We start from the raw sequence: 23,637 nt of genomic DNA, 5'->3' as shown, positions 1-23,637 counted from the left end.
TATAAGAAATTTCGTCAAAATCAAGCAATTCCACTAATCTTACATACTCAGCCGGAATCCCAGACTGAATTTCATCTTCTACTGGAACACGGCTAAGTGCATCGGCAATAACATTTTCCTTTCCAGGTTTATACACTAGATCAAAGTCATATTGCGAAAGTAACAAAGCCCATCTTTGTATCCTAGAATTAGCATTCTGAGGAATTGGCTTATCTTTACCAAACAATCCTAACAATGGTTTATGGTCCGTTCTGGCCATAAATTTTCTACCCAAAAGAAAATATCTAAGTCTTTTGACAGCAAAAATCAAGGACAGTCCCTCTTTATCCAACTGTGAATATTTCATCTCAGCACTACTCAATTTCTTGCTGGCAAAATAAATAGGTCTTTCTACTCCATGGACCTTTTGCAATAACACACATCCGACTCCAACGGGTAAAGCATCAACTTCAACAATCAAGGGATATGACCCATCAAAATTTGCTAACACTTTAGAGTCTACAAAATCTTGCTTAAGACATTTAAATGCCTTCTGTTCAATCTTTGTCAATTTAAACTTGGCCCCTTTCTTCAATAAATCATACAATGGAGCTGATTTAGTTGAAAAATTCTTAATAAATCTACAGTAAAATGTAATCATCCTTATTATAAGTAGAGGATTAGATCACTTATATCATAACTGTGCCATGCTTAAACATATATTAGAAAGGGATAAGAGCCAGTCAATCTCAACCTTGAATTAACTGCCCTTTCGTTCAGATATCATTTTGCCAAATATCTAATAGAGTTGTGTCCTAATACTTACACCACAAAAGTGCACTTCCCTATGCATGTCCTTAACAATCGAGGAAATAATCAGTAATAAATTAGCCTGCAACTTACTTCTTAAACACGTTCCTACATCAAATAATCCAGGCAACCTCACATCACATGGAATCCCTGCCAAACTCATTCTTGGAAATAATTTAGGGCTTCATGATCCCCTTTGGCTTATTGATCTTTCACTTTACTCAGGCCAGAGCAAGCTTCCAACTAGTTTACAATTACATACTTGTTTCACTAGACTTTCACCCATCCAAACCCAACAGTTTGCTCATTACAGTTCTCTCAACGAAGCAGTTAGAAGCTATGCAGCCCCTCTGTGCATAACCAGCATATGAACAGAGCACAAATTTCCCCATTTGTCAAGTAAATTAACACAGAAAATCCTTACTACTTGCATTAGAACTTCCCAAGATTGTAGTTGCTCAATTATTCTTAGAAGATTGTAAGGCAAGCCTGCAGCGCTCAACTCCAAAGAACGTGCGTTTCTTAGTCAAATAAATACTTATGTCAATAGCAACAGTATTCTGAAGGGATGTTCTCGTCTGAGTAATCCACCAGAGGAGTCTGATTATGCAAACCCCATTTTTATGGCAGTACTGTGCTCTTTGGAAGCTTATTGGTGAACATTGGTACACCATATTACTCCACTGCAACACCTCAACACTTCTCATTCATCTGTGTAAAGAGTTCTGGGGCTCCCTTTCCCTATACCTCCTTTGGCTCCAGTTTACCCTAATCGCCTCAATGCTGAGGCTCCCTTCTGTGTAACCAGTTTGAATTTCCCCAACCACTCTCACATAGACACGGTTTACATTTTGCTATTCACCTGTGTTGCTATGAGAGCAGTAGCTTTAGAAGTTATTGTTCCTTAAAGGTTATTAAATTTCTGCAAATGATACGTAGATTTGAAGCTAGATTTACTATGTCCCATTTCATTGTATCTAATAACACCACTACATAACAAGCCAGTCGAATTCTCCTCACTAATCTGATACACCACCCTGTTATTAATGGTTTTAAACAATCTCATAACCTCGCATGGAAATTCATTACCAATCGTGCTCCTTGACAAGGAGGATTTTACAAAAGGTAGTAGGATTGACCAAACTGAAGTTGCATAATGCTATTTTTCATTTATATCCCACTTATAACAAGTTTGTAACTTTAGTTCAAGAAGCCGAATGCATTATCAATGATCGACAATTATTTCATATGGATATCAATGACCCTAATAATAGCCCCTTGACCACAAGTCAGCTAATTTACAGCCAAACCTTTTCCCTGGCTCCACATATCCACTTTACTACCACAAATGACTCTAGGTATACAAAAGGAAATGCCCTCCGAACTAGTTATCAAAAACTTCCGAATATGTTGCAAGTCTTTCTCAAAAGATAGAGAATTATGATTATGTCCGCTCTCTTCACAAAAGGTACCTGAAAAATAACCGCTTGCAACCGATATCTCGTGCATGATTTATTTTAGTTACCCTTTCCACTTTCTTGTTTGTCTCTTGCATGAATTATTTTAGTTATCCTCTACGCTTTCTATACTATTTATCGAGATTCTTTGTTTACGACATCCCGACAGGTAGATTTCTATGGTAGTAATTAGAAGTCTGTATGAAATGGTTCCTGTTTATTTAAGCCTCATATTCTGAGATGAATTATTTACTTTTTTATTTACATATCTGCATAGTTATAAATTTTCAAGTCTGTTATTTAAGAATTTTAACATCCGATATGCACAACATCTGCTGAATATATGTTCATTAAATCAATTATTGCGTACGTCAGACAGTAAGGTATTATTCGTAGGTACATTCCCCTGGAGTCACAAGATTAGTCTAATTATTCTATATACTGTAGACATCCATCAAGACCTCTAGCTCTACACAGAGATTAGCCAAGTTTTCCAATTCAAATATGGCACCTCAAGACCAGATAAGCCTAGAAACCCCCAAAATCCCTTTTTCATCTGTCTGGATAGACACATGAGCTTTTACTCCCTTTCAAAATGTCTACTTAACTTATTAGGCAAAGGTCATTAGCATACATGGGATTTCCTCTTAGAGACAGACAAACCTTGAGTTTTCAACAGTGGAAGAAAGCTTTTGCAACACTGCAATAGTGGGAATGGCGCTTGTCTTGAGGATGGACCCTCCCATATAAATTCTATCCTGAAGGCCCTTGTACCCACTTAGCAACAGGAACATTTTCAGGATAATTCTGTAATCAAAAACTCTTCTACCAAAAAGGAATGGCTGCACATGAGCCACGGGATTGAAACTTCCATGAGTTAAAATAATATTAATAGGTGGCCACATTTCCCCATTAGTTATTACAGAAGATCCTCAACTTACAAATTTATTAGGTTCCAAAAAGCTGTTTGTAAGTCGAATTTTGTTACACTTTGGTCTAGTGGGGGCTAACCTGAATCCCATGGCTATGATTTCCAGCTACAAATGTCAACAAATAGTTGGATTTCATATGAAATAGATATCAGGTCATCACAAATCTTAATTTGCTTACTGCATTAGAGGATATAATATTGTTTTATTACAGCATTTCTTCATATTATCTTTGTTGTTTTCAGTTTGATTTGTGTTTGTATCTCCGAATGTTTGTAAGTCGAATGTTTGTAAGTTTGGGGACCTACTGTACATAATTAGGCCATTTCATATTTGTACTTACATCACTGTCAGGTTTAGAACATTCGGGCGTGTGTGCAGGGCTTTTGTTTACAACTTTTATGTAAATTGTGCTGTATTTAATTTTTATGATAATCTTAATGGACATTGGACACAATTCAACCAATCGTCGTCCATGGTTTGACTGACCATTTATTAGCTATTCCCGTTATTTTTTATGTTATTTTGACTTAACCCTTCGTTTCGGTATTTAACTTTGTACAAAATGTTAAGAATAAAGAAATGAGATAGATTAAAAGAATTGTAGTTTTCAAAACTGATTTAGATTTTATTTATTTTTTCAACATTTTATTAAGAGTCTAAATTGAATGATGTTAATTATATTGAATAATTTGGATTCTTCTCTCAGAGTCAATTAAAATATTCATATGGCCCTACCATGATTGTTCAAAGGATTTTCGAGTTAAAGAAACCGAGTCCTGGATGGTTAGTTGTGAACATAGAACGGAAGTGTACTTTACTTAATTTTCTGTCCTGCTGAAGTAAACGTTTATCATTCTAAGGTCAAGGCCTCAGGCAAATTGTAGAATATCTTAAACCCAAAACAGTACAGCTCCTTATCATACTCTTATGATATTGTCCTTACATTGAATTATTGTCCAGCACTCTACATGGGATAGTAGCACATGAACGCTGAGGTGGCAATGATACTGAACAATCCAGTATATAATATATATATTGAATATATATATATATATATATATATATATATATATATATATATATATATATATATATATTTGTATATATATATATAAATATATATATATATATATATATATATATATAAATATATATATATATATATATATATATATATATATATATATATATTTATATATATATATATATATATATATATATATATAATGTGTGTATATATATATATATATATATATATATATATATATATATATATAGATATATATATATATATATATATATATATATATATATATATATATATAATGTGTGTATATATATATATATATATATATATATATATATATATATATATATATATATATATATATATATATATATATATATATATATATGTATATATAAAACGGTAAATCTATTTTTGGGTGAGATGGCCATGTTGTCCTGATGGAAGTTCCTTAAAGTAGCTTCCTAAGGAATATATGTACTACAGTGATATTCCCAGAGAATTTTACCTTTAGGTATCCAGAATTCCAACTCCTGGTGCGAATATCCTTAAAATTTCTCCTAAGGATATCGCAATATCAGCGGACGCATTCTTGACACGCCTCCATAGCAATCTGCACCCCTAATAGCGTTTTTGCTTCGAGGAAGATGTGGCAAAATAAAAGGGAGCCGTTCTAAGACTATCCCCGCTCTCGTAATACTATTGGGAATACAACAGCGCCATTCCCACGATGGTGGACATTCCTTGTAGCATTGAGCGTGGTGTTACAGATGCAGTACCACGGGAGGGATACTGTGAAGATCTTTTCTTTTAGAAGAGATGGGTGGGTCCATCAGGACGACATGGCCATCTCACCCAAAAATAGATTTTTCGCTTCGCTCAAAATCCGTTTTTTGGGCTCAAGCCATGTCGTCCTGATGGAAGCATACCAGAGCATTAGTGTATCTGTGGATTTTTATCAGTGCCTTAACCTTATAGCAGCCTTTTCTATGGTCATGGGGACCACATGAGACAAGTGACGTTACTGTTATTCGTCATCATCACTAATCATACATAAGCACACACTGAATATACAAATAGTCTCATAGTTGTATATTTGCTAAAATAACATTAGTGTCTCTTATATCTATTATTTGATGCATACAAATATATGAGGGATACTTACTTTGGTAAGTTGAAGAACTCTGGCATGTATACATACAATTGTCTGGCGAAAGTGGACGCACTACATTCTAATAGACATGTATTACTAATAAATGACTAAAAGAGATGTTTAGTAAAACGAATGTAGTATGACAATGGGATTATACCTGTAACGAGTACAGTTACTATATTTCCTTCTTGAAGGAAGAAATGATGAGTGCCACTCTCAGACTGAAGAAAAATTATAAAACAATTTCTCTTCATAATTCCTGTACTGGTTACTTCTATCTGCACTGTGTACTTCATACACCGGCACTAGTGCTATCTGTATAATTCCACACCTGGGATTTTGAACAGAGCTAGTGTTATCATGGTAACACTTAATCAAAAGAAGTCACACCTAAGAAGGATGACCTCTTCTCTCTTTAATTGACAGTCCCAGTCAATTAGCTGTTCATCGTAGAATTAGACGGCAGGTTAAATATTCTACCTGGCGTCACCACATATTGCTTCAGATCATGGATTTGTCTAGCATAGTGTATGTAGAACACTCTGGATGATTCTCATCCGTTACATGTGCGAGGACATGTGAGGTCCCAAACCATAAACTGTTTACCACAGTAATTAAGGGGCAGGTTTTAATACACTACCTGCCACCACTACGAAGTGTTTCAGTTCATGCACTTGTTTTGCATAGTGTTCATAAAACACTCTGGATGATTTCCATTCAGTGTATGAACGAAGGTGCTCAAAGTCCATATACTGAAAGAAGTTCTGTGATGAAGCAATCTCTCTCGGATCATGACCTGCGGGAGTACTGTCCGGATCCGCTATACGAATAAAGTAGGTGAGCTTCGCCCTTAGTTGTTTTATGGATAAATTTGATCCAGAAGTTTCTCCTTTAAAGAGCTGTCCTCCCCTGAAGTCTGAAGTTCTACGAAGATAGACCTTTAGACACTCTACAGGACATAGAGAGACATCTTCCTTCAGAGGGCAGATTTTCCAGGGACCCTACCTCTTAGTGGGTAGCTCGTTTTTAGTGAGAAAGGATGGATCAGGAAAGAGATTCAGTTCTCCCACTTCCGTGAACTGAATGTGACCCTCATCTCTGGATAGGGCCACTATTTCACTAACTCTAGCCCCAGAGGCGATAGCAAACAGTAATTAAGGATGTAAAAGTCTAACTTGACTGCCTTTCTCCAGAAAGAAGGTTCTAATAGAAGGGGAGAATGTACCATTCAGGCTTCCATGCAGCTACAGTACAATTGCCGACAAGGTACCGCCGATAAACTGCCGGCTGGCAAGTCCAGCAGTACCAGTACAGTCGGCGTGCTGCCAACTGAGTCAGCACTATCTTTGCCGGCCTGGCCGGCAGTACCCCGGCAACAGGATCTGTAGCAGCAGTCCAAGGGAGGACTGAAGAACCTTGGGAACAGAAGGGACTTCCCACTCACGGCCATCATGGCCGCCGGCAGCCGCCAGCTACCGGCAGCCATCTTGGCTGCTGGCTGGGCCGGCAGTTGCTGACAGATGATGTGGTTGGAGGCAGTATGCTCTGCCGTCAGCCAAAGTCATGGCTAGAGAGGGAGTCTGGCTGGCTCCGGCAACCTACCGGCAAAGGTAAGGTTGCAAGATGCCGGCCTAAAGAAAGACAATGGCTCAGCCATCAAAAGTGGACAGAGGGGTAGGGAACAGGGTCCTGTAACGAGTGTGAAAGGAACTGGCAAAAATTGTCAGTCCTACCACCTGTTAAAAGAAACTCTGTTTCGGTATCGGCAGAATCCCAGGGAACAGGAGAGACTCGGTTCTCCATCCCAGAGAATGCCGACACAGTTAAGGGGATGGCGGCACTGCCGCCTCCTCTCAACAAAGAAGAAACAGAGCTGCAGTGCCACGTATCCTAGGCTAAAGAAAATTACTCTTCAGCCCAGAGTACTGTGGCACAGGACTAGTCTTTTAGTCGCAAGGAGAAGATGGTATCCTACCATAACTTCGAGTGCGGCTAATGAGGGCTAACCTCCATTGCCGGCCACCTAGCCGGCAGGGGAATGATGGTATCCTACAACCCATTCGCCCTGCCGGCAGGTCGCCGACATAAGACTAAATACTCTGAGATTCTGACTGAATCCCAAAACCTGCTGGTATACCACAACCAACGGTTAAGGGAAGAGGCAGGACAAACCCTAAGTTAGCCATGTCTGAATAAAATTCAAGGCACGGCTATTAGGGTTGTAGCCTGAGGCTACACTCAGAGGGAAAGAGATTACCCTTGAATCTCCGAAGAGACGTGTAATGTTTCACAACATTCTAGGAGGTATCAGTCTCCACTGAATGAAAACAATACACGAGGGTAACCGGGGAAAGTCTGAACGTATAGAAAAACGTCTAGGTTAGGTTACCTAGGCTATACGAGATCTTGGTTACCTAAATCACCGAAACTCTAACTATACGATCGACAGAGAAAAGGGGGAAAAAATTATGCTCATTACCAAGACTTTACAAGAATAATTGCCTAAATAGCTAAATAATTAAAAATAATTAAATAAGGCTATTTAAAACTGGAAGTCGTTCTGCTATCTAAATAACACATGCCTTACGAACGATGGCGCCATGGCGCCTCCAGTAACTGGCCTAGCTCTTAAGCACAATAAAATACTCTAATTTCATTGTGAAACAGGAGCTAAAATAAACTCATAGTAAAGACCCAATACTCAACTTTCCAGAGGCGGAAGAAGCTGGAGAAGGCATAATTATAATCCTATAAAACGATCGAAAAGTTAGATCACCAGGGAATACCAAAGAGCGAGATCACTACAAAAAAAGGAATGTCCGCCATCGTGGGAATGGCGCTGTTGTATTCCCAATAGTATTACAAGAGCGAGGATAGCCTTAGGACGGCTCCCTTTTATTTTGCCACATCCTCCTCGAAGCGAAAATGCTATTAGGGGTGCAGATTGCTATGGAGGCGTGTCAAGAATGTGTCCCCTGATATTGCGATATCCTTAGGAGAAATTTTAAGGATACTCGCGTCAGGAGTTGGAATTCTGGATACCTAAAGGTAAAATTCTCTGGGAATATCACTGTAGTACATATATCCCTTAGGAAGCTTCTTTAAGGAACTTCCATCAGGACGACATGGCTTGAGCCCAAATATATATATATATATATATATATATATATACATATATATATATATATATATATATATATATATATGTATATATATATATATATATATATATGCATATATATATACATACATATATTATCATTATTATTATTACTAGCCAAGCTACAACCCTAGTTGGAAAAGCAAGATGCTATAGGCCCAAGGGCTCCAACAGGGAAAAATAGCCCAGTGAGGAAAGGAAATAAGGAAATAAATAAATGATGAGAATAAATTAATAATATATCATTCTAAACACAGTAACAGTGTCAAAATCACAAATTTTAAGTAAATTGTATTTTTTCCTAACAGTAATATATATATATACATATAAATTATCGTGTGATTGTTGACGAACCACATCATTGTAGGTTTCTGATCTGGTGGTGCGGGAGTATTAGCACTCCAATCTCCCAAGTTAGGAACCTCGATACCTGCTAAGGGCAGGTCTTCCCCCAAGATAATATATCGCAATTATATTTTTCCCAAGTATAATACAGGACAGTATCATATTAGTACAGTAACATACAGTATCTAGTATTTGTAGCTTTTATACACTTGTTTAGTGTAGTATATCAAATTAAAATGCTTATTCCTATATGAGAGAGAGAGAGAGAGAGAGAGAGAGAGAGAGAGAGAGAGAGAGAGAGAGAGAGAGAGAGAGAGAGAGAGAGATGGGGGTGTTGTTAAAATAACATTTTAATGTACTCTATTATACTATTATTATAGTACATAGCATTCTTTCCTGTATTGCATTTTGCATTGATATTTACAAGTGAGAAAACTAAGTCTATACAGTATTCTGCACCTGAAAGGGTGCCTATAATGAAATGGCTGCCGGTAAGGAGGTTAGAGTGTATTATGCTTTGTCCAGTGTATGAGTGTTTTTTCCTTTTGGTTTGCCATGGTACACTATCAGGTATGTCCATGGCTAATAACTCAAGATGCTTTTGCTCTAACTATAAGGTAGGCTATACAATTTACTATCTAATTTGCTAGACCCTCGCTCGCGTCATGTAGTCTGTCTTGCAGGTAATCAAATTTGATTTTTGTAAGCATTTCTTGATGATGATATGATGGTCTATTATCGAAATTTGACTAATACTAAGTGTAATGAACAGGAGACTAGATGTAGCCTAAGTGTAGACTTTTAAGTAAGTCATACAAATCTGCTATCTTTTAATGATGCATGGGATTGTCTAGCTGTAATTTATATCTTACGATTAGAGTGGATAATCCTTCAGGTCAAATGGGTTCAGTTTTGGGTTTTATCAATTGTTTCATTTAATAATCAACAATTGCTATGCATGTTTCCAATGATAGTAATATTTAGGAACTACTTCTGGCAAGCATTGGCCCATTGTATCTGAGTGAGGCAAACAAATGCATTTCCTGTATTCTCATCAACTGGTCTTGTGTGTACTCCATCAAAGGAATGGGTTTTAATTCAAAGGCATGTTGGTTAACTTATTGACATATCTGAGCAGCAGGCAAGCCTCCCTTGTCCACCTATGTGGATGCCAGTAGGCTCTCACTTCCTGTTCCTGGCACGTCAAATAAAGGTAAGGTGGACAAAAGAAAGACATTGTTTATTCCTTGAATTCCAAGTGGTGAATCAAATTAATTTAATGCAACCACCAGCGGTTTTAATGATAATAATAAGATTACCAACGTGGATGAGGGAGGTGCAGGAACTAGTACCAATACAGGCAATGTGCAAGATGTAAATTACAATTATCGAAACTTTTAAAGGATATGAAAGACACTGTTTCACAAAGATTTTGTTGGTTCTGTTCTATAAACTGGCACCCGAAAACAGTGTGCTTCCATGAGTAAAACTCTTGAACCAGAGCCAGAGGATGATATTGACTGAGAGTCAGATATATCTTTTGGGTTTTTACTTGGAGAAATTTGAAGGCCATTCTCACAACAAATTATTCAATTGTTATATCCTTTAGCTTATTCTGCTCTCTCAGTATCTGCAAAAATCTGATATCAAAGGTTATCAGATGTTTTGATTCAGAAGTTAAAATTTGATAAAGAAAGTCAATGATAGGCGAACAGGCTCACAATCATATTCTAGGAGAATTAAAGTGTATGCAACTGGCCAGTTAGCCTTCTTGTCTGTTACCCAAAACACACTTGTTGGAACCATCAATGGAACAAAGTAGATGAAGTGTCATTAAATTGGGTTAAACAGTCTGGCCTACTAAGGAGGTGTTGGCAATGAGACACATCTTGGGTAGGATCTTGAAGATGCTTTCCTTTGCTGACTGTTATGTGTTACTTCTACATTAGAGGCATACATGGCTAAACATCCTGAACTTTATTTGTTTTGGATTTTCTGTATTGCATGTACCCCAGTAATTACGACTATATTACGGAAGCTGCAAAGTATTTAAAAACAATTTTATCATGAGAAAAGAGTAATTATCCTTTCCTTTTATTAAAACAGTATCCCATGCCCAGAAGCACAATTCAATTTTCACTCCAATGTTATGTTTGCTCCTGGGTTCTGACAAGATATTGACAGTGGTCAATCAGGTATCTGATTGGATTTATTGTTTATCATCCATTTAGAACTTTGTCTTATGCTTATTCCAGCAGCATGTATAATAGGTTTACACCTACTCGGGCCCTTTATTGGAAGCAGGGCTTTGTAATAGGGGCGGGGCTACCTCAATCTACAGAACCAGCAAGCATATCATGTTGTTCATCCAAACCCAATGTGCTTCAGCTAGCCCCATGGACACTCAACTGATTCTTGTGAGCACAAGTGTTTTCAAAGCCTTCTCATGTATTGTTTTGGCTTTAAAAAGAAAATAAACTGAGAAACTATACCAACATCAATGGCAACCTTATTATGAATGGTGTGATGGCAGAGGTATTTCTGTTATTAGAACAAATTAGGATAATATTTCTAAATTCCCATGTTTCCTTTTTTAAGATAAAATCTTATCTATTTCTTCAATCAAAAGATATACCATGGTACTGAATTCAGATATGAAACATGCTGCATTAGATTTATCCACTGAAGTGTTTAAGGCTTCAATTATTAAAAAAATCCCCGTAGAGAGCATGAATATTTGAAATCTAGAAGCTCTATTACGTTTTAAGGGGTCTGGCTATTAAACCTTTGACTCAAGTTGATATGGATAGGTTAACTGTTAAAACTTTGTTTTTATTAGTCTCAGCAATTGGCTAAAGTAAGATTTAGCAAGTTACAACCATTATTTTAAGATGTTGATTTTGGTCACAGTAAACCTACATTTTTGTTGCTCCGCCAGTTTAAAGCCAAAAATTCCATTAAATTGAAAGGCTTTCCTAGGAGTTGCACTCTGTCCTCCTTGGTCAATATAGTTCACAAGGACTCTGATGATATAATTCTGTCTTATTAGAAAAGATAACGTGCATATTAATGTTTATATAAAAACGAGGAATACACTCACTAATTTATTTTGGAAAATTTATTTTCCTTTTAAACCAATGTGAAAAAAATGCAATATCTTTTTCGTTAAAGGAACTGGTTGTCCTTGTTAGATGAAACTTCCCTACATGTTTACATGTTAAGGAGCACGATATCAGAGCAGTGGCTGCTTCATTTAACTTTGTTAAGATTTTATTTCTACTTATTTGCTATATCCCAACAAGAAATGTCATTTATCTTCAAGTTACATCCTTTTACTCCATTAACGTGATAACCCTAATTATATGCAGATTTAATTTTTGCACTGATCATTTAGGAATTATTTTCTATAATAATACACGACAGCGAAAAAAGGTTTATAACTTTCTTATTTCGTATTTTTGAAAGAAATTGTTGACTTACATACAAGATATATATCTCTTCATTCATTGGTCTTTTAAAAAATCTAATAAAATAAGTAATTAAAGAGAATAAAAAAAAACACAAGGAAAATTCTAAATATAGAAAATAGCATTTTTTATAGGTATACTTTGACCCAATGAACAAAAATTAAAGTAAAATAAACATTGAACTGCAAAAATTTTCTAATTTTACTGAATAGTCCACTTGTTTTTTGATTTTGATGTTATATTCCAAAGTAGATTTTAAAAAAATCCAAAATGGAAAATTTTATGTAAATATATTTAAAAAAATACTTTAAAGTTTGACGACTCACTTATGGAAGGCACTATCCATATAGCTTACCAAGCAATAGAAAAGTATCTTAAACATATATCATGTATATCAAAAGTACTTGAGAGAAATCAAAATTCGTTTATTAACATTTACTTTGCACATCTCACGTGACTCACTAGCAACACTTAAACTTCCATCATAAACCAAGGAGACTGAATAATTTTTCTCTTGATTTTCTTTTTGAAATTCTCTCTTTACTTCATTTAATTTTCTGCCCACATCCTGTACATATCTACATATCTTACTGACTCAGGGCATGATAGGAATACACAATGAAAGTTACAAGTGCTTGATTGTAAAATCCTCTAATGCATTAGCAAATGTTGGAACCAACTTTCACCACAAAAAAACCACAAGTGAAGTTGGGAATTAACTCACTGAGGAAGTAAAAGTATTGTAGTATTGTATAACGCAGTAAAAAGTTAGAATACTGTATAAATGAGTAAATGAACCAGAATAAAAGATGTCATGTCAAGATCAATCTTCTTTTACGGCTTGAGTTATCAGGCCAGGTTTAAACTGTGTGTTTGCAAAAAGATCTTTTTCTTTTATTTAAAAACGGAGTTCTAAACCTGGCCTGGTAATTCGAGCTGTGAAATGAGATTCACATGACCTTGATGTGACAAATAGTATATAATGTCATCAGTAAAGGGGCGTGACATAGACAGTGATATTCCTTTAAACTGATTTAAATGGACTAATCCATGCATAAAACGCAAAAACATCATATACCATCAATGTTAACAAGTCTTCCTATCGAAATATGACAAAAAATCAAAATTTCAATAGTCTGATCTCAGAATTTGATTTATAATCACGGTTACTATATCTCAAGGTGCGAAACATTTTGTGTTGCCTGCAAACATGAAATCCGATAAAATCTGATATCGTACCTATTGATCAGAGGTTTGTCGAGCAGTGACATAAAGAGAGAAGAACTCAACAAGAAGTGGAATTTATGGTGAAGATTTCCTTAGTATTTTCTATATTTTACTTGTCTAACTCATATCTAAAATATCGGCTCCCACTTCCTTGGTGAGATTCAGGTTTTTGGTTCAAGTTGTTTGTGGGCATTACCACTCCTTCACCTAAAAGTGTGACATTCAGCTTGCTCTATTCAAAGGTAAGTTTCATGGAAATAAACATGATTTTCAAGTAAAAATCTTTCATTTTTATATTTTACCTTTGAATAGAACATGTGACACACCTTCCTCCTCACTAGTAAAGTGATACTTACCCTCGGCGTCAAACCCACTTTAATCTGAGGCAGTTTTTGCACCTTTTCCCAGGCACCTTATGTCACTGCCATGATTGTGACTCCATTCTCATCAGCTGTGGGGTGTACTGGCGGTTAGTTTGAAGAGGGGGGAGGATATGCCGGCAAAGGGTAAGATTGACTTTACTGCTTTTACTTAGAAGTCATCAAGCTGACACTTCCACTTAATAGCTTGTTCTATTCAGAGATAAGTATGGAAATGAAAGATTTGGATTTAAAATTCATGTTCATTACAATGAGATTTGGAGCCAAATATCAATACTTAGTGGATAAATAATATGCAAAAAAAAAAAAAAAAAAAAAAAAAAAAAAAAAAAAAAAAAAAAAAAAAAAAACAGAATATTAAGTAAAACCTTACCTTTTATCACACCAGCAAATAGGCTGTTTTGGTGTAGTTTCATTATCAGCAATGGGAGATGACTGGCCATGAGAGGGTAAAGATCCTCGTGAAGGATAGAACTCAAATTGTGAAGCTGGCTCCAGATGTCCCCTTTGTGTGGGGTCCTCTACAAGAGAAGGATTTCTTCCATCTGCTGTAACAGGAGTTTCACTTTCATATTGTTTCTTGCCATTCTTTCTGTTGCGATTTTTGTTTCTGTTTTTATGTGGTGTGTTTCGGAAAATATCAAATTTATCCTTTCTTCCTTTGGTTACCCTTTTTCCATGAATGTAATTCTTATCTCTGTGACCTCGAGTCTCCTCTGTGAAAAAACAAAATGCATGTATGATATAATTACAGACTTATGAAAATAGAAAAAAAAGGCTCACTCATCTGTGTACAACAAAGAACACTCATTTTCCCAAGTTTAGTTGTATATGATATGCAGTGAATTGTTTTACATATGTTTTCCTATTTAATTTTCTAAAGTATATACAAGGACATGGATATAAACCTGTTTACATGTATGAATAGAAATCAATGATGCAACATTTCCATTTTCTGGTATTTTTAGTATTATATGTAAAATATACAAAACTAAACATTTAAAAAATCTTATACTAACATCACTGCTGAATTTTGTAACACATGAACCTCAATATTCCTAAAAACTCATAATTGGAAAACTGTAATGCAAAGGGTTATTAAATAACAAACACCTTGTTTAGAACTATATTATGCTCTGTTTATCATAGCTATAGGAGGCACAACTAAATGATTAAGGAAAGGGAAGTAAATAAGTTCTGCTATATGAAGTGACCCGGCATCAGCAAAATAATATGTCATAAACATTTTTAAAATATATATAGGAATTGAAAAGACTGAAAATACTTAATAGCAAAACCATGTTAAGTTGACCAAAAGGAAAGCAAAGGCAAAGAATAAGTGGTTAAATGGATACTGATGGAGAAGTGTAAGTGAAATCATTAGTATGCATTGAATGTATCAAGTAGTGCAGCTAGAGATTCTCGAGAAACATACAATATAAAAGAGCTAGAATGGCCACTTGGTAGAGAGCATACCTTTACAACCGCTACTTTTGTCACCAAGAAAACTGATGATACTTTGGGTATTTGATCCCAAAACACAACTGTCATGTAAATTTGTCATCATGGCCTAAATAATTTCATTTTTATGCAGTTTCTGCAAGTTCATTGACCCCATTGACCTTTGACCCCCAACTGCTAACTAGGGTAATAACATCACTATAACATTTTGTATATCACAAGATAGACAATTGAGTTATGCACAGTTTTGCACTAGTTTAAAGCAAATCAGAAAGAAATTGGCCACGATATGGCAAAAAGAAATTTTATACCTTTTCCTGACCTTGAGTTTGATCATGGAATATATCACGAGATAGGCAATTGAATTATGCACATTTTGGCACTAGGTTCATGCAAAATTAGATAAAAATTAACCACTATATTATTATTATTATTATTATTATTATTATTATTATTATTATTATTATTATTATTATTACTAGTTAAGCTATAACCATTTAGGAAAAGCAAGATACTATAAGCCCAAGGGCTCCAACAGAGAAAAATAGCCCAGTGAGGAAAGGAAACAAGGAAATAAATAAACGATATAAGAAGTAATGAATAGTTAAAATGAAATATTTCAAAAACATTAGCTACATTAAAACAGATAATTCATATATAAACTATAAAAATACTTATGTCAGCCTGTTCAATATAAAAGAAAATTTGCTGCAAGTTTGAAATTTCGAATTTCTACTGATTCAACTACCTGATAAAGATCATTGCAAATCTTGGTCACAGTTGGAATAAAACTTCTAGAATACTGTGTAGTATTGAGCCTCATAATGGAGAAGGCCTGGCTATTTGAATTAACTGCATGCTAGTATTACGAACAGGATGGAACTGTCCGAGAAAATCTGAATGTAAAGGATGGTTAGAATTATATATATAAAAAAATCCTATGCAACATGCATAATGAACTAATTGAACGATGGTGCCAGAGATTAATATCTAGACCAGGAATAAGAAATTTAACAGACCGTAGGTTCCTGTCCAACAAATTAAAATGAGAATCAGCAGCTGAAAACCAGACAGGAGAAAAATACTCGAAACAAGGTAGAATGAAAGTATTAAAACACTTCTTCGGAATATATTGATCACTGAAAATCTTATAAGACTTTCTCAATAAGCCAATTTTTTTTATTTTATGCAATTGAAGAAGACAAAGACCTAATGTGTTTCTCGAAAGTAAATTTGCTGTCGAAAATCCCACCTAAAATTTTAAGTCATACAAAGTTAAAGAAACATTATCAATACTGAGATCCAGATGTTAAGAAGCCACTGTCCTTGACCTACTTACAATCATACTTTGGGTTTTGTTAGCAATAAACTTCATAACCATAATTTGCACAATGCACTAATTTTAGCTAGATCTCTATTAAGGGATTCACCAACCCCAGATCTACATTCAGGAGATGGAGTTGATGCATAGAGAGTAGCATCATCTGCACATGCAACAAGCTTGTTTTCTAGGCCAAACCACATGTCATGTGTATATAATATGAAAAGTAATGGGATATCACATTCCTATACTCACTATGGTGCCCTTCAACAACAACTTTTTGTGATCTATTATTTTAAAATTAAATAATGAGGCTAAGAAACGACCTACCCACTCCCAACTGTTTGAATTTGAAAACAAGGGCCCCATGATTAACATGATCAAAGGCAGCACTAAATTCAAGGCCAATCATACGAAATTCCTGACCATAATCAAGGGATTTCTGTACAGCATTGGAAATTGTAAGAAGAGCATCACATGCTCCAAGGCCTTTACGAAAACCAAATTGCAAACTGATTACCTTCAGCAAACCTATTAAGACGTTTTTTTTCAAAAGACTTTCAAAAACTTTAGATAATATGGGAATTATGGAAATTGGGCAGTAATCAGTTGGACCTGAGCTACCTCAAACACATTTACATAGTGGAGTAACATTATCAATTCTCCAACAAATGCTAAAACCTCATTTTCTTGCTAACTTGCGCAAAATACCAGCTACCTTTGGAGCTAGAAAATCTGCAGTCTTCATAAAAAGCAAAGGAAAAATACGACTTGGGTCTACACCTCCATAAGCATCAAGGTCCATCAAGGGAGCTTTAATTTCCAGAGATTGAAAAGCTACACTACTTAGTTTATCCTCAGGAAAACAGGAATGAGAAAGTTCGAGTTTCTCAATACTCTGCTTACTGTCAAACATATCAGCCAAAAGGGTTGCCATCTGGTTTAAGTAAAGGAGGAACTGTTGCAGCACACCAAAGAGTGCAGATTTGAGGGTAGTCCACCACTTATGTTCTTACGTTTTACCATAAAGGGTTGCTTTCATGGTTAAATTGTATTCCTTTTCAGTTGAAGCATAAACTCTCTGAGCAAAAGCTCTAAGCTGATTGTAGTTATTTCAGACCTTCCAAAGATGAAAGGCCCCTTGTTTCTCCAAATAAGCACGTCTACAATCATCATTGAACCATGGTTTGTCCTTCACACGGTACCTTAGCCCACGAGAAGAGATATTCCTATAGGTAGTAGGTTGGCCTAGGCACCAGCCGCCCGTTGAGATACTACCGCTAGAGAGTTATGGGGTCCTTTGACTGGCCAGACAGTACTACATAGGACCCTTCTCTCTGGTTACGGTTCTTTCCCTTTGCCTACACAGACACCGAATAGTCTGGCCTATCCTTTACAGATTCTCCTCTGTCCTCATACACCTGACAACACTGTGATTACTAGACAATTCTTCTTCACCCAAGGGGTCAACTACTGCACTGTAATTGTTCAGTGGCTACTTTCCTCTTGGTAAGGGTAGAAGAGACTCTTTAGCTATGGTAAGCAGCTCTTCTAGGAGAAGGACACTCCAAAATCAAACCATTGTTCTCTATTCTTGGGTAGTGCCTTAGCCTCTGTACCATGGTCTTACACTGCCTTGGGTTAGAGTTCTCTTGCTTGAGGGTACACTTGGGCACACTTTTCTATCCAGTTTCTCTTCCTCTTGTTCTGTTAAAGTTTTTATAGTTTAAATGGGAAATATTTATTTTAATATTGTTACTATTCCTAAAATGTTCTATTTTTCCTTATTTCCTTATTTCCTTTCCTCACTGGGCTATTTTCCCTGTTGGGGCCCCTGGGCTTATAGCATCCTGCTTTTCCAACTAGGGTTGTAGCTTAGCATTTAATAATAATAATAATATAATCTACAACAACCACCTCTGACCCAATCACTCTCTAATCATAAGATAAACAATTGATTTATACATAATTTGGCACTATTTTCATGCAAATCGGATAAAAATTGACCACGATCTTGCAAAACACCACTTTTAACCTTTTTGTTACCTTAACCTATGGCCCAATCACTCCCAAAATCTAATCAAATTGTCCTTGGATCATGACCAGCCATCCAACCAAATCTTATGAGACTCGGTCAAATAGTTTTCCAGTTATGCGAATCACAAACACACAGACAGACATACAAACATACGCCTATCAGAAAAAAAAAATAAAATAAAAAAACGCCGCAACTAAATTGGCGAAGGTAACAATAAACAGAGACGAGAGTGAGGAAGAAAAGCAAACTGTGTTAAGACAAACCTTGGAAGAGGTAGAAAATTTGGTACTAAAAGGTTACACTAGTTTTTGATGTTGTATTGAGAGGCTGCAACAGACAATATGATGCAAATAGTTTCTTATATTAGTTATAACTGTTCACCATGTATTCGTTGGTAAACAAGCGATACATTTCATGTGTGCAGAAAGGCTGCACTACTCTGTACAAATGAGATCTTGGCATCTGCAAAGAAAATTGAAGAGATTTTGAACATGTGTGACTACAAAATGCCGAGATTGGTAAGTTCAAATTCCAAATGCGGAGACTCTTAAGAGATGTATACCTAGAGGCCGGAAAGTAAACTAAGACTATTAAAGATTACCATGGGAAAATTTACTACCTGTAGTCTTGAAAGTATTGGATATGGAAAATGTAAGGAAATGACTCGTAGAAATACCTAGACAATCATAGAAAAAGGGAAGTGATGAAGAATTGGAACAGATAAGAATTTATGTATAAATTGTAAAAAGTTTAGAAGAATGTAAAGTACTCATTTCATATGCCAACCCAAAAAGAAAAACCAAATGTAAAATGTTGATGACTATGATAGCGATTGTTAGCAATTATCATTATCAAGGCCTTAATAATCTGCATACTAATGACTCATTCAGAATGGTGGTTTCTGCAATGAAAACGGCCGATATATAGAGGGCGAGCATACTCTTGAGTTTTCAGAGAAGCTGCCATATATACCAAACTCCTTTTTTTAATTGAAAATGAAAATTTGAGTAAAGTATCACTGAAGATGCTGGGTAGTACAAAAATAACAAAACACCAAAGGTAACGTGAAAATTTATCGCTGAAACGTTAAAAGAACTCTTTAATAAATACTGAAAATATTTACAGTGGTGTGTACTGCAAAACCAAAGTTTAACATCAATTACACTAATCTCTCTCTCTCTCTCTCTCTCTCTCTCTCTCTCTCTCTCTCTCTCTCTCTCTCTCTCTCTCTCTCTCTCTCTCTCCATCCCAACCTCAAGAAATAACTCTTCCAATAAGCACAATGCATTCATCTCACACACTCAGTTTATCACAAAATCTTTACCTCTGCCCAACTCTCCCGCATGAGTAATCAACATTAAGCATTCAATAATACACAGGACCACAACACATATGTTGAACACTACAGTATATAACTATACTTGGAAGCAATGAATGCACGTGGTAGGAACGTGTCCAGTCTTAAACGGCTATCTGAGAAGTCACTGCTAGAGTGCAAGGATGTTTAGCGATTAACGATAATTTAATCAGGATAATATTTAGAAAGAAATCTTTTTTTTTTCTTTCTAAATCTTGAATGATACCAAAAAGTGCTCTAGATATATTACAATCTTGAACAAAAGAATTATTGTACTCTACTATGCAGTGCTTTTGTTAATTATTATTATTTGCTCTTTGGTAATTCAAGGTTAGACTTAGAATCCCACTCAAAATTATAATTTATATTTTTCTCGGGTAAAACACATGAAAACTGAACAATTCTTCTGAACACATAATCAGCGCAAATACATAAAAGAGAATTAAAATAATCAACTTACGGTAAGTAGCAATTTTTTTTTTTCATTAATTGTGTTATAGTGTCCTACAAAGAAGCTGCTGTTACTTGATATGTTTGTTCCTATTCTTTTTAACTTCACCTCTTTGCGCAGCATACCTATCTTCGCTCAAAATTCAAATGAGCAGTAGCTCAACCCGATTGATCTTGGTGCTCCAGTGAAAATGCCGTAGCTTCTCTTAATGTGTTACTATTGGCTATTATATTTGGTGGTCTTTTCATATGATTTGCTTATCTTCAACCTATACTGCACTTACATGAAAAAAAATGTGGCTTATCTCTCCCGTTTCATCTGATCTGTACTATGAATTGCCAATAATAATTTAGATACATTATAATCACACCATTCGATTGTTTCTTGGTGAAAATTACTAGTCACTGCACCTTCGTATTACCCGCGTACTTTCAAATCATAAAGGTTGGCTTGCCTTGGTTTTGCCAGCAATGCCAGTTCAGTTCAGTCATGTCTCCCCTTGTTACAGGTTGTGAATTTACCCCACACAAAGCTATTATAATATTTTTAACAAATAACGAAAAAACTTAAATTTTTATGCAATCACGGTATGCTTAATTCAGAAATAATTTGACTCGAGTATTTCAAGCCTTGTACAGTGAGATCTGACCGTCATTACTGGCAGTGTCACAGTAAAGTAAGAAAACCAAGAAGTAAAAAATGTATCCAGTGTACATCCTTTGTGAGACATTTCAATAATAGTTTTTGGATAAGTGCCATTTTGAACTATTAATCCTTTTAGTGAACTTGTGGTTACAGAAAAGTTTTATTCACTTAGATGTTATCAGGAACCTGAATTTGGGTCCTGAAGCCACTGTTAATTGGAGGAGTTTTTGTTCTGAAGTAACAACATTTTGCGGATAACCAGCTACCAATCAGATGGCCATATATTTTTGTTGAAATAGACAAACCAAAGTTTGGCAAGACTAAAAACAGACTTGATAGAGAAATTTCTGGCGTCTGGGTTTTTGGTGGAAAAGAGCATGTCTTTAAGAGATTTCTTGCAGTGCCACTAATTGAAAATCCACATAGGGTGGCCACTTCAAAATTCCCAAAAAGAAAGACGATATATTTTTTTTTTGCCAACACCAATGTTTTACCTAAATTGAACATGACTATTGAGGGGTTGAAACATAATATATATATATATATATATATATATATATATATATATATATATATATATATATATATATATATATATATATATATATATATATATATATATATATATATTTGGGCTTAGGCCATGTCGTGCTGATGGAAGTTCCTTCATAAGTACCTTCCTAGGTTATATGTGACTACAGTGATGTATCCCAGAGAATTTACCGAATGTATCCAGAATTCTAACTCCTGGAGCGAGTATCCCTTAAAAATTCACAAAGGGATATGGCGTACGGACGTATCTTGACACATCTCACAGCTATTTACACCCCAAATAGCGATTTTCACTTCGAGAGGGAAAAGTGGCAAGAAAATAGGAGAGTTGTTAAAAAGGTAAACACTAGATTCTCCTAATGTACTGTAAATAGTTCGCCCAATTGCCACAGCGAGGCGCCACCTAAGCCATTCTTTCGTTTGTAGCTTCGGTGACCGGTGTTTTTCCCGAGTTATCTCGATATTTTGAAAGCTTTTTCATCATTGTGATGGATTCCCCCGCTTCATCAGCATCTGGAAAGTTAAGTAATATCTTTGAATTATGTAAATGTAAGCTCTTGCCAGTTTTGCTTTTCGATTGAGATCGTGATTAATGTAACAAGAGCTGTTGCCAGCCGGATGGCGTCATGGACGCGATCGTTCTTTTGTTCATTTAGTTAGCAAGAACGATATTCCCGGCATTAATCGCTTTAATAACATTAGCTATTTAGTTTTCTTAGCTAGGGCTTTTTTATATTATGTCATTGTTGTCGCGGATTTGGCTATTATGATCGAGCCTCACGAGTGCCAGGCTTCCTAGCCTAAGCACCTACACACTTCATGCATGATATAACCTTCCTGGTAAAGTTTTATTGAAGCTCAGGCAATATTTTATACAATTAAGATTTTACTGTGTAATTTTTCCTCTTCCATATTAGTATACTAGAGTTTCGATGAACGTTTCTCTATGCTCTTTGTCTTAATAGCCTAAGGGCTTTAGTATACTTGATATATGTCCCTTATTGCTCTTGTATTGTCTTTTAAGGGGAGATTGATATCTCCTATACCTTTTAAGTCAATACTATCTCTACGAGATTTAAGAGTAATTCCCTTTCCCTCTGATTAGCCTAGGCTATCCTTACTTAACTTTGCTTTGACCTATGTTCGGGCAAAATTTACTGGGGCGTTTCGTTTCTCTCTCCTTTCCTCGAACTGGCATAGCTGATTCTTTGCCAATCCTCGGGTTTGGAGTGGAGGACGGGACATCAGAGTAAGTCTGTGTTAGGCATCTAGCTTCTTGGGAAATGACTTCCTAGTTATCCTAGTTGCTGTTCAGGAGGTTAGTCCTCCCTAGGCCACTTTAAGGTTATTGTTTTACAGTTTCCTTTTCCTGGTCTAGCAAACAGTCCTGTTCTAAGGTTTTCTAACTGGAAGATAGGTTTCTTCCTTGGTTGAAATCCTTAGTACGAGATTCTGTTCTCTAAGAGTGTGTCCTATGGGCGTTCTCTTTTACCTAACCCTATCTGGGGAATTGATTTCCCCTACTTGCGGTTACTTTTGAAATCAGAATCAATCAGGTTAGGTAATTCCTTAGGGTATTACCTTACTTATGGACTTTTACCCCCTTCCCCGCTATCTCTTTTGTGTTCGATGAACCTTCACCCTTATGGCCGTGGTCCTACATATGTCCCTATGGGTGTCTGTAGAACTGGCCTGAGTTTCCCTGTCGACTGGCGGCTAGGCCGGCTGCCGGCAGGTAACCTCATATCTTTGAGTGTACCCTCGAGTCCTCCCTTGGACTGCCTTCCATATTCCTTATGATGGGATATGGTTGAGTGGAAGCCCGAATTTAATTCCCTCTTCCACTGGCTCACTCTTTCGGGATGCTGGCCGGCA

The 23,637-nt window shown here is 36.0% G+C and overlaps 1 protein-coding gene across 1 annotated transcript in view; it reads right to left on the bottom strand.

Moving 5' to 3' along the window:
• Sulf1 (Extracellular sulfatase Sulf1) overlaps positions 1 to 23,637 on the bottom strand; it is an 893,213-nt gene that overhangs the window by 70,020 nt on the left and 799,556 nt on the right. The window contains exon 18 of the mRNA XM_068376733.1: positions 14,311 to 14,653. Within this exon, the coding sequence (XP_068232834.1) occupies positions 14,311 to 14,653 (343 nt within the window). The remainder of the gene's footprint in view (positions 1 to 14,310; positions 14,654 to 23,637) is intronic.

This window comes from Palaemon carinicauda, chromosome 7 (genome assembly GCF_036898095.1).
Source record: "Palaemon carinicauda isolate YSFRI2023 chromosome 7, ASM3689809v2, whole genome shotgun sequence".
Lineage (NCBI taxonomy): Eukaryota > Metazoa > Arthropoda > Malacostraca > Decapoda > Palaemonidae > Palaemon > Palaemon carinicauda.
Note: the sequence above shows the minus strand (reverse complement) of the source record. Positions and strands in the feature narration are given on the sequence as shown.